Below are 17,284 nucleotides of genomic sequence, written 5' to 3'. Positions count from 1 at the left end.
AATAGATATGATATTATGTCTCTTCTTAGCTTGCTTAAGTTCATTCTGGAATGATTTAAATAAAAGGGTCTAAATATTTTTCTTTTCTTTTTTTTTTAATTCTTTTTTTTTTTTTTTTTTTTTTTTTTTGTTAGAAAATTCCTAAGAAAGACGTAACAATCACTAGTAATCGTTTTAATGTGCGAACCTGCTCAGATTCTTGTGTGGCTTTGATGGAATTAATTCAATACATTGCCAATGATGGAGACCTCCAAGAAAATCTTGATGATTCTTTATCTTCTACAAGTAAATCTAATAATGTGAGTATTCTTGATATTTACCGGAATATTATAAATAATTATAATAATGATGATGATGAACTTATTGTATACAGAGCTCAGGTGCACTTCAGCTCATCAGAAAAAGTAACCAAAACTGCATGAACAGTACATAGAATATGCACAGGAAGTGAACAGTGAACAAGTTGGAAAAAAAAATAGGGGTTGTAAGCATCAGGTAAACTGTTGGTGAATTTCAGGAAGTATGGAAATATTGAAGAACGTAGTGCCCCAACAGCTAACAACTGATGCAGGTAGTTTATTCCATGATTTAGCAATTCTTAATGTAAAAAGATGTTTCCGAAAGTCATGGGTGCTGTGTTGTTTTTTGATTTTGTAAGCATGTCCATGAGTGTTAGATATGTAGAATTCAAAAAGGTGCCCATGGTTGTTGTTGGAAAGATGGTGGATAATCCTGTCTACCAAGTCAATTACCATACATTGGAGCTTTAATGTATCCATGCCCAAGGAAGCAAGATACTCTGAGCATGGTAGATGCTTGACAGCATGTACCTATCTGATTACACATTTCAGAACAGTTTCCAGGAGATGGATTTGCTGAGCAAGATAGAAGTTCCAGACTGGTGATGCAATGATGCAAATTCTAAGTGTGGATGTACCATAGTCATATACAGCCTTAAACAGATAGCTGGAAAGTGGCTGACAAAGGTCTTACTGAGTGATGCTAAGGCACCCTCAGCTTTCTTGACCAATTTAGAGATGTGGTTTGTCCAACACAAATCACTGTTGACAACAATACCCAGGTCACATTCACTGGCAGATTTCTTAAAATTGTTGTTGAGGGAGTACATAAAAGCTGGATTTTACCTCACAAAATGCATGATGATGCACTTGTCCACAGCCAGCTTTAGTTGCCAGTCAGTAATCTGTCATTGCATTGTCTCCAGGTCCAATTGCAGGAAAGCTCTATCTATAATACATTAAAAGTCAGCTTGAATCTTGCTTGCTTGCTTGCAATGTTACCCAGCCAAACTGGCACATAATGGAAAATACTATGAATTAAGTTTTCCCTGAAATGTAAATATGAACAGAATAAAACAAATTCCACATAAATCGGACAAGTGGTTGTTCAGATATTAGGGGTTTAGGGGGGGGGGGGGTATAAATACTCAAAATGGTGCATAATGGGAAAATATTCCAAAGAAAACTTAAGCCTGAAAGGGAAGAAACTCTTACCTTTCGATTAGACACAGTGACTTGACAACGAAAAAATATTTGTTTTTATAATAAATGTTTCTATTTTCACTTCTGTTAAACACAATATTTTAAATCATTTAGAAATATTTTTAAGTGAATGTGATATCAAAAATGTAAGTTGTTTGTATAGTAAGTAGTTATATTTTAGCATTCTTTAAACAGACAATATTTTAATGTTTTTTTTAATTATTTTCAAATGGGGGCATGTTTAAAAATTATCTTTAAGTGAACACGACTTAAAAAATACAGTAAATATTTTGTAAAAGAACCATTCGTAACCTCGGTGTGAAATAATATTTTTCCATAGGTTTTTTTCAAGTGCATTCAACATATATCACCTCCAAAGATTTGGCTGCTATTTCTAGCACGCCCTGCTACCAAGTAACAGCTATTTGTGATAAAGGACCCAAAATACCTGTTATGTAGTAGCAAGGCGTGCAAGAAATAGCAGCCAAATCTTTTCAATCAAATGGCTCTGGGAAAGCTGCTATGTGGTAAACTAGCACTCAAACTCTGGATACATAGCAGAAACAGATGTAAGCTAATGAAAGTGATTATGTTACTCCTGTTTTTTTTGTCATTCATTCAATATTAATGATAAAAATAATAGTAATAATAATAATGATGATGATGATGATGAAAGTAAACAGATAGACATACAGACATAGGTAATATGAACAGACAAGCACACATATGCAAATGAAGACTGAAACACATGACCCTGTATACACACACTTCACTTCACACAAGGACACATACGGAGACACACATCCACACATGGAAATACACATCCATACATACAGACACAGTACATAGTCACAAAAACCCATACACACACATACACAGACACACTCAGACATGCACACACAAGGAGACAGAGGTACACACACACAAACATGAACACAGAAACACATGAATATGCAGAATACATACATACAAACATACACCATACATACATATATATACATACGCACACACATACATGCATACGTACGTACATACATACATACATGTGTATGTGCACAAACATTGACCCATACACATGCGCACAAACAAACAAAAAGGAACGCAGTGTGAATAATGGACAGAGTCAAAACTATTGAAAAGGTTGCAAGATGCAACAAAAAGTTTAGAAAAATAAATAAGTAAATGAGTGGGAATTTTACCAGAGAGTGTGTTAAATTATAAGGCACTGAAAGAGAATGGCTCTCCCCAGACACAATAGAATATGCTTCAACACACAAACTCACATAAAGAATCTTGCAAACCAAATCCCAAACTGAAATATATGTATAAAAATGCAAACATATATGGTAAACATATAAGCACAGCAAATTTAACTATTTTTCCATAGATTGCAAAGGCAGTTTTAACCTGTTGACACGTTAAAAGCACTCATTACACTCTTGGAGTGGTTGGCATTAGGAAGGGCACCTAACCATAGAAATCATGCCAAACCAGACTGGAACTTGGTGCTAGTTCCAGTCAAACCATCTAACCCATGGTAAGCAGACGCTAAATGATGATGTGAATAAATAAGCATTACATTTGACAGTAATCTAAATGCTAAAGGGTTAAAGGTTCGAAAACTGGTCAATCCTAGAGAAATATATGACCAGATTGCTTATACACACAACATACACACTAGCTTAATTGTTATTATTGCTATTATTATAAAAATTAGTAGTATACCTGACAAAATACCTTGCAGTATTACATTATATTCCATTAGATTCTGAGATTAAATTCTGTTGGGGTCAGCTTTGTTTTGAACATTCAGGGCTAATTCTCCAGTTTGAGAATGATGTCCTCTCTTCCTTCCACTGATCTGAAAGACTCTGAAATAGGTGCTAGGGGTGCTTTTTCATTAAAAAATGTGTACTTTTGATATTTGATTTTTGGGTTGTTTTAATTCTCTATTTTTAGGAAGATCTTGATGTTTCAATTCATAAAACTACTGCTGACAATGGTGATATTAACCCTACAGATTTAGTACATGATATGATGGAAGATGCTATGAAGGAATCCACTGTCCCAGAACAGAGTAAAGGTAACTGAGTTTTTCTGTTATTATTTTCAGTTGCATAGTGTTTTTGACAGATTCAGAAATAGTCCATTCTGGTTGTTCTATTGTATTTCAATAGGTGTCTTAAGTTCACATCCACTCTGGGTCAATTTTTTTGCTTTTGACTTCCTCGGTATTGTTACTGTTGACCCCATGTCAGTCTGAATTAAGCAGATCAATGATCAATGGCATTCTAACCATGACCATCTCATACTAGTTGTACATCATCTAATGTCTTTCCAATTTTAAGATGGTATAATGTGATTTGAAAGAAATTTGAATCATCATCATCATCATCATCATCATTGTTTAACGTCCACTTTCCATGCTAGCATGGGTAGGACGATTTGACTGAAGACTGGTAAACCAGATGGCTACACCAGGCTCCAATCTGATTTGGCAGAGTTTCTACAGCTGGATGCCCTTCCTAACGCCAACCACTCCGAGAGTGTAGTGGGTGCTTTTACGTGCCACCAGCACGAAGGCCAGTCAGGAGGTACTGGCAACAGCCACGCTCGAAATGGTGTATTTTACATGCCACCTGCATAGGAACTAGTCCAGCGGGACTGGCAACGAACTCGCCCAAAGGCGACGTTGGTAACGGTCACGCTCAAATGGTGCTATTTACATGCCACCGGCACGAAAGCCAGACATCTGGTGCTCTGGCAACGATCACGCTCGGATGGTGTTCTTAGTGATTTACTGGTACTGGTCCCATCACGATTTCGCTTTCGCTTCCGCTTGCCCCAACAGGTCTTTGCAAGCTGAGTTTAGTGTTCAATGAAGACTTTGGCATGGGTGCCAGTCTACAAATTTAGTTCGATTTCGGTTTCGATTTCACTTGCCTCAACAGGTCTTCGCAAGCAGAGTTTAGTGTCCAAAGAAGGAATGTTACGCATAAGTGGGCTGGCTACATCCCAGGCAGAGGCCTTGGATTTTGGTCTATCCCTGCTTTTATTAAACATATGAAATAAGTTAATGACAAAAATAAAATATATTGGAATACATTTAAATATGTTGCTATTTAAGTTTTTTACACTCAAAGATAGAGTTTTATAAATGTGCCACAGCCTCATTTTATAAGATATTTGAGTATGACACAAGAAGGTGTCTCTCAATCTTCTATTTCCTGTATATTGATGAAAACAACATAATCCAATGTATGACAATCTATCAAACAATTTATCTGATTTCATGTTAATGGTGTTGTTGGTATTTAGTCCCAGCAAACCTATGTTAAAAAGTGTTTCCAGCCATAGTCATTCTGTCTTTATTTCAAATAGTTTCTCTAAAACTAAGTCTCCAGGTCAACCCTCATGGTACAGATCTACAGCCAAGACAGTCCATTCGTCACCATCTTACTTTATATTCAAACAGTTGCTCTCAGTCTGCATTCTCCTGTGCATCTTTTCTCTTCCTATGAGAGCTCAATGTGCTGGTATATGTTGCAGATCTTTTTACTATTTATGACAGGTCACCATGTAGATCAGTGGGCCTTAACCCTTTTGTAGCTCAGTCCCTCCTTTCATCAAATGATAATTCTTTCAAACACACTGTCTCAGTATATATTTTAAAAAAACATGGCACATCGTCCAAGTTTCCACTCACTAGCATCACAATGTCTTATTCATGTTTTTATTCTGACAAAGATTATATTTTATCTAATTTTATTTATCTACTTCCACTACTGTTTCGTTATTCCCATTTTAAGGCAGAAATTTTTCAGTTGATTTTGTCAGAATTATATGACATCTAGTCATATTGCACAGCATTTATTTTTATTTCATATATGTGTGTGTGCATGTACACACACACACACACACACATCATCATCAACATCACTTAACATCCGTTTTCCATGCTGGCATGGGTTGAACTGTCCAGGTTCCAATTGTCTGTTGTGAAATGATTTCTATGGTTGGATGCCCTTCCTAATACCAACCTCTTTATAGTGTGCTGGGTGGTTTTTATGTGCCACTGGTACAGGTGTGTTCATGCAGCACTGACACGAATGCATTTGATGTGGCACTGGCATCTGCAAAGGACAAGCCTTATGCATGGATGACAGCAATTTTACTTAGTTTGACGCGTCTTAAATACAGCAAATCATCACAACCCCCAGTCCCTTGTTATTTCCTCAGTGATGCCCAGTGTCCAAAGATCCTTTCTCTCCACTTCATCCCACATCTTCTTAAGTCTACCCCTTCCACAGGTTCCTTCCACAGTTAGAGCTTAGCACTTCTTTATGCAGCTGTCCTCATCCATATGCATCACTTGACCAAACCAGTGCAGCCTTCTCTCTTGCACACAACATCTGATGCCTGTTATACCCAGTTTTCCTCTTAAATTATTTACACTCTGTCGTACATGCACACTGATATCACCCATACAGCAGAGCATGCTAGCTTCATTTCTTTCAAGCCTTTGCAAGTCCTCTGTAGTCAAAGCCCATATTTCACTGCCATGTAATATAGCTGTACATACACAGGCATCATACAATCTACCCTTCACTCTGAGTGAGAGACCCTTAGTCACTAACAAAGGTAGAACCTCTCTGAACTTTACCCAGCCCGTTCTTATCTTAGCAACTACACTTTCAGAACTTCCTCTTCCACTGCTAACTTGGTCTCCTAGGTAACAGAAGTTAGTTACTATTTCTAATAATCCCCGCTAAACATTTGAGGGAGTCAGTTGTCTGCACATTTTAGTGCTTATTGTACCCACACATTTGCCACACACAAAGACTATTTTCTCTCTTAACATTCCTGTGATATCACTACACCTCTTATGTGTCCAAAGCTTTGCACTGAGTACAACACATGGAGTTTCTACCTACACCCTTTTTACAAGACCAACACCTTTCTTATATATATATATATATATATATATATATATATATATATATATATATTTATATACTTGTGTGCATTTATTTATTTATCTAATTACTTATTTATTGCATTTTCAGCAAGTCATGGTAGCCATTCTAAAAAGAGTTCATCCAGCAAACGAACTACTACAGAGGTATTCTTTGTTCCCCCAAACGAGGATCAGCCTATCTATCCTACTCCAAATGAGAATGCTGGGAATTTGGTATCTTCAGAGAACTTATCTTCATCATCCAGCTCAAAGTCACTCTATAGCAGCAGTATGTCAGAAGAAAACACTGAACTTGATATTGATGAAGATTATTGTATTCTTGATGATATTGGAATGGGAGTTGAGGTTGGTAGAGTATACCTGATACTTTTTTAAAGAATTTTATAAACTGTGTCAACTTCACAAGTCTCTTAACCTCACTTTCTCTTTTGATCTCTAAAATTCTTCTTTACATACGCTTTTACACATTTTTATATGGATTCCACAAACTAAGCGTCTTTGTTGTTTTACTAGTGAATGTGACAAACTTTCAGATTGAGTTGTGTAACTTGCTTGAGTAAGTTTTGTACACCAATATAGAGAGATATACAAAATAAATTTTTAGCTCACTTTCCTAGACGGTTCTTCTATCCCACTATCCAGCTTTTAATGTCAATATTTTAGAACTAATTGGGTTGTTGGAAATGTTACATTGTCACAGATTTCATATAATTGTGCAGAACCTCAGATCTGTCAGTTGTGCTGCTGTCATAAAATGACACTTCACCTTTTTATGACCATATTTTTTAATCAAAATATGCTGCCTATGTTTCAATTGAATTTGAAAAATAATCAAGAAGTATATTTTCATTAATTGATATATTAGGTCAGTAACAGCTTGTTTTTACTTGCATGGAAGCAAAAATCAACCCTAGCAGAAAATGTGCTGAGTTTTGGTGACCAAACATTTAATCCAAAGCACTATTATTTTAACCAGTTTACACATATCTGCTGTCTGAACTATCCATGTTTAATATGTTAGGTCAGTGGAAAGAGTTTAACCCTTTAGCATTTAAACCGGCCATATCTGGTCGAAAGTATTCTGCTTGTTTTATGTTCAAACTGGCCAAATCTGGTCTCTCACACCAACCCTACAATATCATTTTAAAAATTAACAGCTACCTCATCAAAATCTCATAGCTACAAGATAATGCATGATTAGTTCAAAACAATGTGGATGAAAAAGCATTAATTTTGGTAGAATAATGCAAACACTAAAGGGTTAATATGGGAGGAAGCATTAAGCATTGAAATAGTTTGGTATCAAAACAACCAGAAGTAACTTCAGGCAGATTGATATCAAAAGAGTTAAAGGATTTGTTTTCTGTGATACGTTTTATGAAAATAAGTAAAAAAGAAAAATAAAGAACTTGTCCCTTATCTGTATTTCTGAAACAACAGTTCTGATGTTGTTGATATATTAATTTAGATTTTTATGAGCTTGTCGAAGTTAATCAACACATGTTAACTTTACTGAACTAGTTTATTTTCCAGTAATTTTTATCCTGCTCCCAAAGGAATCTTACTGATTTGAATTCATTATGTCTAACTAAAGTATCGATATCTTTTGACAAAATAAAGAATATTTTTTCATTTTTTTTTTACAAATGTTTTCTTATCTGCTTCCCCTCTAGCTAAATAAACCTGTCTCCTAGCTTTCCATGCCTATCATCATCAACATCATATAACCCCCATTTTCCTTGCTGTCATGGGTTGGATGGTTTGACAGGAGTTCCATTGTCTCTTTATGTGGCACCAGCACCCATGCATTTTATGTGGGACCAGTATCAACAGGATAACCTACTATGTTGGTGGAGGGGTGTGACTTTGTGCGAGTTGGGATATTTAAGGTGTAGAAAGAACAGATATAGGTGTGTTACTTGAGTAGATACATGGATACCCCAGTTGGAAAACAGTGAATAGGAGAGTAAAGAGATGGTAGTGGGAGAGAAGGATGATGACAAAAATGTGTTGGAACATACCCTTGAGGGACATTGGAGGTGGTGAGAGTAGGTGAGGCTTGGGTTGGGTGAGTGGACAGGATGAAGTGACTAGCAAATGATGGAGAGAAATACAAGAGAGGCTTGGGGGTAGGAATTGTGGTAGATATATGAGGGCATTCAGGGTGATAGCAGGTAAGCGAGGTGTTGATGATGTAGGCTAAAGGTGTACAAAGAAAACATTGGTGGTGGAAAAAAAGAACCAAATGCTGCCAATGTTCAAGCAAAGCTTTCCCTAAGAGACTTCATGTAATAGAACGTAACTAACTTGAAATGTTTGTCTCATCTCATCGGAAACAGTTTCATCCCAACTTGAAACTATCACATAAGCACAGATACATGTACACAATTTTTTGTGACTAAAATACCATTATATGTAATGTAAAAAAACAATATTGTAGAATATATTTTTCAATGATATTTTCATTTTAAAATTTTGTTGCATTGTCATTTCAAAGCCTCGGGATAATCGACCAGAGATCAAAGTTCACATAAAAGAGCCATTAACATTAAAGGAAAATTTTTTCTATCAACCCCTTGGAAGAACAGATGCTCTCAAGTCACCTGAGCACTTCCCTGTTCCAGAAACACGCTACACTTTAAAAGAAATGTCTATTCACTGGTATATGTATGCTGGTTCAGATTTTGGCCCTGCTAAAAAAAATTGTAAGTATTTTTCCCTTCCTTTTTATATAAATCATGTTCCTTAGGTGATTAAATCAATGCAAGAGATAAAATGACAATTCTACAGCCTATTAATTACACCTTGTAATCCTTTTAGAATTAATGAAAAGTGGGCATGAAATTGAAAGGAAACAAAGATGAGTGGTTAAAGAAGATGTGTTCGTGTGGAATTGGTTGAGTATTTTGCTGTCTCAGCTTTGAATTCTGTGAGAACAGTTTCTGGCTAATAAATTAGTGATGGGGTTTCTTAAAAAAAAGGTATACGAGAGGCAATTCAGAGAGGTGCCATAAAATGCTGCCTCAATAAGTCTTAACTAACCCACACCAGCATACTAAAATAGATGTAAAATATGATGGAGATGATGATTATATATTATTCATGGACCCATGGACTCTAATCCTGGACTCTCCAGTGTTGCAGTACTCATAGCACCTACCCTAAATTGGAATTATTTAGTTTCCACTTGAATAATACTTCAATATACTTAATTGTCAGATGACAGTGTCACTATATCTATAAAGCATCACAAGTTTCACTGTAACCAGCTGGAGTACTATATGATTTATGAGTGTTTCACTTACTTGTGATGCTGATGAGTACAAAATCCCCTTCATGTGGGATGAGGGTGGGTGGGGGTCCACAAGACTAATTGATGTAACTTGAATCACTGCACTGAATGTTAAGTGTTTTGAGTGAGTGACCTATGACCCAGTGAGTTATAAGACTTTATTTGCATTACATTGCATGTCTTTATCATTCCAGGTGACAAGAATCAAAGAGCACATGGCTGTGATACTAGCAGAAACCTCCACAATTACAGGTATTTCAAATAATGGATGTTACATGACATTCTCACTTGCAATGTCCTTTCTCATAATCTGACATTAAAGAGAGAGAAAAAAATAATTTTAGGCAACAACTGCTGCTGCCACAACAACATGCCACATACCACCACTTCTACAATCTTGAGTCTTTCTTTCCTAGTTAACCCTTTCATTACCAATCCGGCTGAAACCGGCTCTGCCTTGGTAGAATGTCAGTCTAAATTCTTTACAGATATATATTTCTCTACTTATCTTGTTCAGATTTTATGAAAACCAGTCTTGCCTTTCAATCTTTTGTGTTCACTTAATAAATACCAGTAATGTACTTGTGGAAAATCAACCAATTATATATATATCTCCTATGTAAAACAAGTTTTGCACTTAATCACATTGTAAATTTTTCTTAATTTATTTTTGTTTATTTTCATTTATTACAGATCTGATCAATCAGACTATTATAAAAAAATTCACAAAGAACGAAATGTTTCAGTATCTCTGTATGATCTTGGTGGACCTGGGAGGGAAACAGATATTATGATGGAATTACAACTGATGAAGGTATCTTATACTTTATTGAAGAATTCAAATGTTCATGTTTGTTGTCTAAGTGATGTACATCATAATTTTTACTTAGTGATTTTCCCTTCAAGGTAAAATTTTACCTTATTGTTTAGTCACTGGCTCAACACCTATATTTATGTTCTTCATTCCAAAATAATAAAAACTTTAACAGACTTCCAAAATGGGACTTAATCCATGTGTATCCGCATGCGTATATGTGCATGTGTGTGCGTGGGGTGGGGGATGTAAGAAGAACATTTACGGAAATGTACTCATAAAATTTCTATTAAAATAAGTTGTCTTTATATACCATGCTTGCAATTCTCCATATAAATGATAGCAAAGTGTCTATCAAATGAAATTAAAATCCTGGTTCAATGATAGATCGATCAAGTTGCTAAAGTTTTAACGTTGTTGGTAGCAACAATATATTCTCTCTTTTAATTGAATATTGAAAAAGAGAGAAAATGCAAGGGAAATTAATTTTGGCGGTAATGACCTAAACCCTTTGATTCATTATCACAATTAAAAAAATTCAGAGGTGTAACATTGCACAAGTTCATTTCTGCAAATTTGTCCACTACCACAAAAATTCTCCAGACTTTCAGCTGTTATTTTTAGCATATCGAGTTTCATGACGAGGGCTTCACATGCTGTGGTCTTTTTGCTTTTTCGCTATAAATCTACGCATGCGGAAAAGGACCAAACAGCTGTTCATTTTCACTTTTAGACAGCAGAATGGGATGTGGATCAATTTTGGAGTTTTTCATAAAAAATTTGAAATTAGAATTTGTTTCCCACGCATATTCTTAATCTCTGTATTTTTCCACATGGATTGAAAAAAAAATTTCGGAAAAAGTTAAAAATTATAAATTTGGGTCGGGGGAGGAATTAAAAAATTTGGAAATGTGATTTTTTTGCATATTCGGAATCTCCGTCATCAAAAACATAGGAATCCGGTAAGGAAAAGGAAAAAAAAATTGGAAAGGTCAGTTTGTGGGGGTGGGGGGGTGACTGTCCTCCAGTTCCACCAGAGGGGTTAATATGATTTTGCCCAGAAATCACATTTTCAAAATTATAATTTCCTCCTCCCCACTGAAATTTCCTAATTTTTAACTATTTTTCAAATTTTGTTTGTTATCCATATGGAAAAATAGAGATTACGAATGTGGGAAATATAATTTGTTTTTGAAAGTTTAATTTTTCTGAAAGAAATACTGAATGCCCCTTCGCCCATCTCAGCCACACATCAGCTACCAGCTTTGGGGCGAAATGCAAATGTTCTGTCTGGAAAACATAGGAATGTTCTTAGCCCAGAACCATGTGATTGGTAAGCAAACTACTGTGCCTATATATATATATATATATATATATGCCTATATATATATATATATACACACACACATGCATGCGTATATGTATTTGTGTGTCTGTGTTTGTCTCCCCACCATCGCTTGACAACCAATGTTGGTGTGCTTAAGTGCCCGTGACTTAGCAGTTCGGCAAAAGAAAACCAATAGAACAAGTACTAGGCTTACAAAGAATAAGTCCTGGAGTTGATTTGTTCAACTAAAGGCAGTGCTTCAGCACGGCCACAGGCAAATGGCTGAAACAAGTAAAAGAATATATATATATACACACACACACACACACACACACACACACACACACACACACTCTGTAAAGTGGTTAGTATTAGGAAGAGCATTCAACCATAGAAACCATGCCAAAACAGACAAATGGAGCCTGGGTAGTTCTCCAGCATGGAGAACAGACATTAGTAGATGAGATGATATATGCATGCACAGACATGACTGTGTGGTTAAGAAGCTTGCTTCCCAACCATGTGATCTTCAGTCCCACTACATGGCACCTTGGGCAAGCCTCATCTACTATAGCACTGGACCAACTAAAGCTTTCAAGATTGGTGGAAGGGAGGATGGTATCCTTCAACGAAATACCTGGATTGAGTGCTTGCAACAAAGTGGACTCCACTAATGGCATCCAAGGAGGCTCAGGCAGTGATGTTAAACTGAGAATAGAATTAAGTCCACTTTGCAAGTGAACTATGGCAGGATTTGAACTCAGAATGTAAAGAACTGAATCAAATGTCACAAGGTTTACTGTGGCTGTGTGGTAAGTAGCTTGCTTACCAACCACATGGTTCCGGGTTCAGTCCCACTGCATGGCACCTTGGGTAAGTGTCTTCTACTATAGCCTCAGGCCGACCAAAGCCTTGTGAGTGGATTTGGTAGACAGAAACTGAAAGAAGCCCGTTGTATATATGTATATATATATATATATGTATATGTATGTGTGTGTATATGTTTGTGTGTCTGTGTTTGTCCCCACCAACTTCGCTTGACAACCGATGCTGGTGTGTTTACGTCCCCGTAACTTAGCGGTTCGGGAAAAAGAGACCGATAGAATAAGTACTAGGCTTACAAAGAATAAGTCCTGGGTCGATTTGCTCGACTAAAAGCAGTGCCCCAGCATGGCCACAGTCAAATGACTGAAACAAGTAAAAGAGTAAAGAGTAAAAGAGTAAAGAGTATACGTATTATAATATCTGAAGCTGTTTGATGGTGAGCTGGCAGAATCATTAGCATGCCACGCAAAATGCTTAGTAACATTTTGTCCATCTTTATGTTCTGGGTCCAAATTCCACCAAAGTTGACTTTGCCTTTCATCCTTTCGGGGTCAATATAATAAGTACCAGTTGAGCACTGGGGTCAATCTAATCAACTTCAGCCCCTTCCCCAAAAATTCTGGCCTTCTGCCAAAATTTGAAGCCAATAATTGAAGCAGGCCTACCTTACCATAATGTGCTACCAACATCAGTTGAGTATTAAAATTGTCATTTTCAAAATTTGTTATATTAATCTTTGTATCTTCAATTTCTTTCTTAAACAAGGTGCGTATGCAACATGAAACCTACCCTCCCAACTGTGAACAGGTGTCTCGACAGGTGTTACTCATTAACGAGGTTGAAGTTTTAGATCGGTTAACATCCTCCCCATATAACAAATTCCTTTACCAATATACCTCTGAATCAACTCCTAAACAAACATATGCAAGTATGGTAAGCATTATTTTACTTCTCATTAATCGTTAATGTTTAATTGGTATCCAAACACATTTTTACTTTACTTGTATTTCTAAATTCCGCTTTATATTCTTATTGAAAATGCTAAACATGTCTCATAACCCATAATAAACTACAGAGTCAACATCAAAGACCACCTCTTCAGTTAGATGAGACAACGACAGAAGTTATGTAGTCACTTAATTTACAATGACTGGTATCGATATTTCTCTCAGATCACACCCCACCATCTCCATAAACAAAAAGAAGATGAGATTGTCATTGCTGGAACGACTTTCAATCATGTCGTCTTGATTAGAGGGAATTTGGGGATAAATAACATCTCCAGGCATTGTGTCAATGAATTAGAGTCAGAAATATGAGGTGGAGGAGGCGCAATGGCCCAGTGGTTAGGGCAGAGAACTCGCGGTCATAGGATCGCGGTTTCAATTCCCAAACCGAGCGTTGTGAGTGTTTATTGAGCGAAAACCCCTAAAGCTCCACGAGGCTCCGGCAGAGGATGGTGGCGAACCCTGCTGTACTCTTTCACCACAACTTTCTCTCACTTTTACTTCCTGTTTCTGTTGTGCCTGTAATTCAAAGGGTCAGCCTTGTCACACTGTGTCCACTCTGAATATCCCTGAGAACTATGTTAAGGGTACACGTGTCTGTGGAGTGCTCAGCCACTTGCACGTTAATTTCACGAGCAGGCTGTTCCGTTGATCGGATCAACTGGAACCCTCGACGTTGTAAGCAACGGAGTGCCAACAACATCAAGTGGAATTAAGTAAACTGAATCAACTGGGAATTGAACCTGCCTTACAGATTTCTCTCTCTAAGTTAATCATTACTGTATGGTGCTTGTATTTATTTTTATTCAGAGGTGATAGAACAAACACCACTAATGTGCTGTGGTCACTGGTCAATTCAGTGATTGATCACATCATCACCTCTACCTCTGGCCTTTGCTGCTTTTTTTACGTTTTTATATTTCTATCTTGTATATGCGTGTATGTTTGTATGTATGCATTCTGCATATGCGTTTCAGTGTTTGTTTGTGTGTGTGTGGAGTGCGTGTGTGTATATGGTCACGTGTTTCCATCTCTTTTTGTGTATGTGTATGTGTGCTTGTCTGTCTGTATTACCTATGTACCTATCTATCTACTTACCTATCTGTTTACCTACATATCCATTTACCTGCCTATATATATATATATATATATATATATATATATTTGCCTACATAACAGTCTACTAACAAGTCTACCTGTGTATGTAAATACAGTGGGTATTGGGGTATCACTACCTTCTATGTGTGTTTCCTATTTAGTATGGGGGATGCTTCATTTATAAGGATGTACTTCAGTATTTGTCTGAGTGATGGGGTCTTTGGGTGCTTGGATAAAATGCGGATGTCAAGTCGGCCTAGTGTGCCTCCATGTTGGTCTTTTGGCATGTTGATAGAGTATGGAGGAATGTTTTTTGTCGTCATATTGTCTCAAATGTTCGTTTAATCTCTCCGCAATGCTTCCAGATGTCTCACTAATGTATGTCATGTTCATGTCTTTACAAGCACCCTCTATGCACCTTATGCTGTAAACTACATTTCTAGTTCTACAGTTAATGCCAGACTTAATCTTACATACCATGCAATTCTCATTGGTGCATGTGGTGTTCTCAAAGGGGGTACACCCTACATAACTGTGATCTGATGGAGCTCCCTGACTATACACACACACACACACACACACACACACACACATACATATGTGTATACACATGCACACAAACAAACAAAAAGAATGCAGCTCCAATAACGGACAGCCAACAACTAATGAAGATGTTGCAAGAAGCAATGAAAATTTTAGAATAGAAAAAATAATAAATAAATAAATGAGTGGAAATAGAATCAGTGAGTGTGTTAAAACAGAATGATTCTCCCCAGACACAACAAAATATGCTTCAGCACACGAATTCACATAAAGAATCTTGCAAACCAAATACAAAAGAAAGTTTCAAAAATAACTCTTCTTAATGAAAGCTAGTGGATGAGATTTCTACAATATTATACAATTGTAGGAACTATGGCTAATAAAGTGAGGCTAAATATATATATATGGCTGGTGGATACCAGACATTTGTTGTTGTTATTGTTGTTTAGTCCTAGCAGGCCTGTAATCATGACAGGACGGTTATAGTTTTCCAGCCATGGCCATCCTGTCTTTTTTAGTAGTATTAAAGACGACATTATTCTGTATGTTCATCCTTTAAGACAGTGAAATTCTTTCAATGAGTCGTAGACATTTGTGATTAAGAGCTTAGAAAATTTAAGTTCGTTTGTAAATATTGATTGGCATATTTAATAGGAATATTACCACTGGTTTGGAATATTAAGAATAGTTAATGCAGATAGATGATAGTGTTGTCTGTGGTAGATGATAGGAAAGGGTTTCAGAAGTAGTCTGAAGCAGAATTATAGAACCAGTTTGATTTATACAAATTAATCTCTAGGAGTTATCAGAAATTAGCATATAATAAATGGATCTACACACAGGTTACTTTTTTGTTTTTTCAGAAACTTTAATGTAAGCTATTCTTTGCTTTGTGTTTCAGTTGCTCATCAAAGCTTTGCACACATGTCCAGATCCTGCTGTCCCTGCTGAAGAATGTGCCCTTAAAATATCTGTTCAACCTATCAAACTCAACATTGACCAGGTTAGTTGATCCCTGATATTTGTCCTAGTGTAGTGAAGTACTATGAAAAATTGCAATCTAGATTCTAGCATATCTCCCCTATCATATTTCCATCTCTCACAATGCTTATGTTAGCAAAAATTAAATAAATTGTGACAGAATAAACTATCTAAAAGGTATCAACTATTCATTGATCTACAGATACATTAAATTTGAAAAGTTTTTAGAAAAAGTTTGCAGCCCACAGAAAACATCTTTGTGGCCCATGTAAGAATAGAATTACTTACCTTGGTGAAGAGTTATGATAGATATATTGAGAACATGTCAGTGAAAATGTAATTTGATGATTTTATTTCACTAAAATCGCCATTGAAACATCACACTTTTTTTATTCTATTTTTTTTTTTAATCTTCCAGGATGCTCTCTTTTTCCTTATGAAGTTTATGTCTGAAATTATGAATGGTTCCTCATCAATAGATCACTTAAAGTCAAGGAAATCTCCAGAACATGAATTGAAAGCTGAAAGTTCTCGGAGACGTTCTTCAAGTAATGCACCTTTACCCATATTGAGTACAAATATTCAAGGACCACCGGCCAGTTCTGAAGAAGATGATAAACAACAGGAGATGTTGATAAAATTTGATATCAAAGAATCGATTGATCTTTCTTCAGAATCTTCTACCTCTGTACCTTCTGAAAACAAGGAAAATCGAACAATGTCTCAACCCACCTATTTCAGGTAAGGATAATTTTTAGTCTCATTAAAAACTAATCTCACTGTTATTTAAAAAAATTATTCATCATCATCATCATCATCATTATTATTATTATTATTATTATTATCATTATCATTATTATTATTACTATTGCCATAAGGTGGTGAGCGAGCAGAATCGTTACCTCACCAGACAAAAT

General features: G+C 36.2%; 1 protein-coding gene across 1 annotated transcript in view; it reads left to right on the top strand.

Annotated features, from left to right (window-relative positions):
- LOC106870186 (autophagy-related protein 2 homolog B) overlaps window positions 1-17,284 on the top strand; it is a 161,172-nt gene that overhangs the window by 130,403 nt on the left and 13,485 nt on the right. Inside the window, exons 29-37 of the mRNA XM_014916188.3 lie at window positions 135-299; window positions 3,462-3,585; window positions 6,569-6,825; window positions 8,978-9,185; window positions 9,967-10,024; window positions 10,466-10,586; window positions 13,504-13,671; window positions 16,288-16,389; window positions 16,786-17,108. Of these exons, the coding sequence (XP_014771674.1) occupies window positions 135-299; window positions 3,462-3,585; window positions 6,569-6,825; window positions 8,978-9,185; window positions 9,967-10,024; window positions 10,466-10,586; window positions 13,504-13,671; window positions 16,288-16,389; window positions 16,786-17,108 (1,526 nt within the window). The remainder of the gene's footprint in view (window positions 1-134; window positions 300-3,461; window positions 3,586-6,568; window positions 6,826-8,977; window positions 9,186-9,966; window positions 10,025-10,465; window positions 10,587-13,503; window positions 13,672-16,287; window positions 16,390-16,785; window positions 17,109-17,284) is intronic.

This window comes from Octopus bimaculoides, chromosome 3 (assembly GCF_046866305.1).
Source record: "Octopus bimaculoides isolate indiv1 chromosome 3, ASM4686630v1, whole genome shotgun sequence".
In the NCBI taxonomy this organism is placed as follows: domain Eukaryota; kingdom Metazoa; phylum Mollusca; class Cephalopoda; order Octopoda; family Octopodidae; genus Octopus; species Octopus bimaculoides.
Note: the sequence above shows the minus strand (reverse complement) of the source record. Positions and strands in the feature narration are given on the sequence as shown.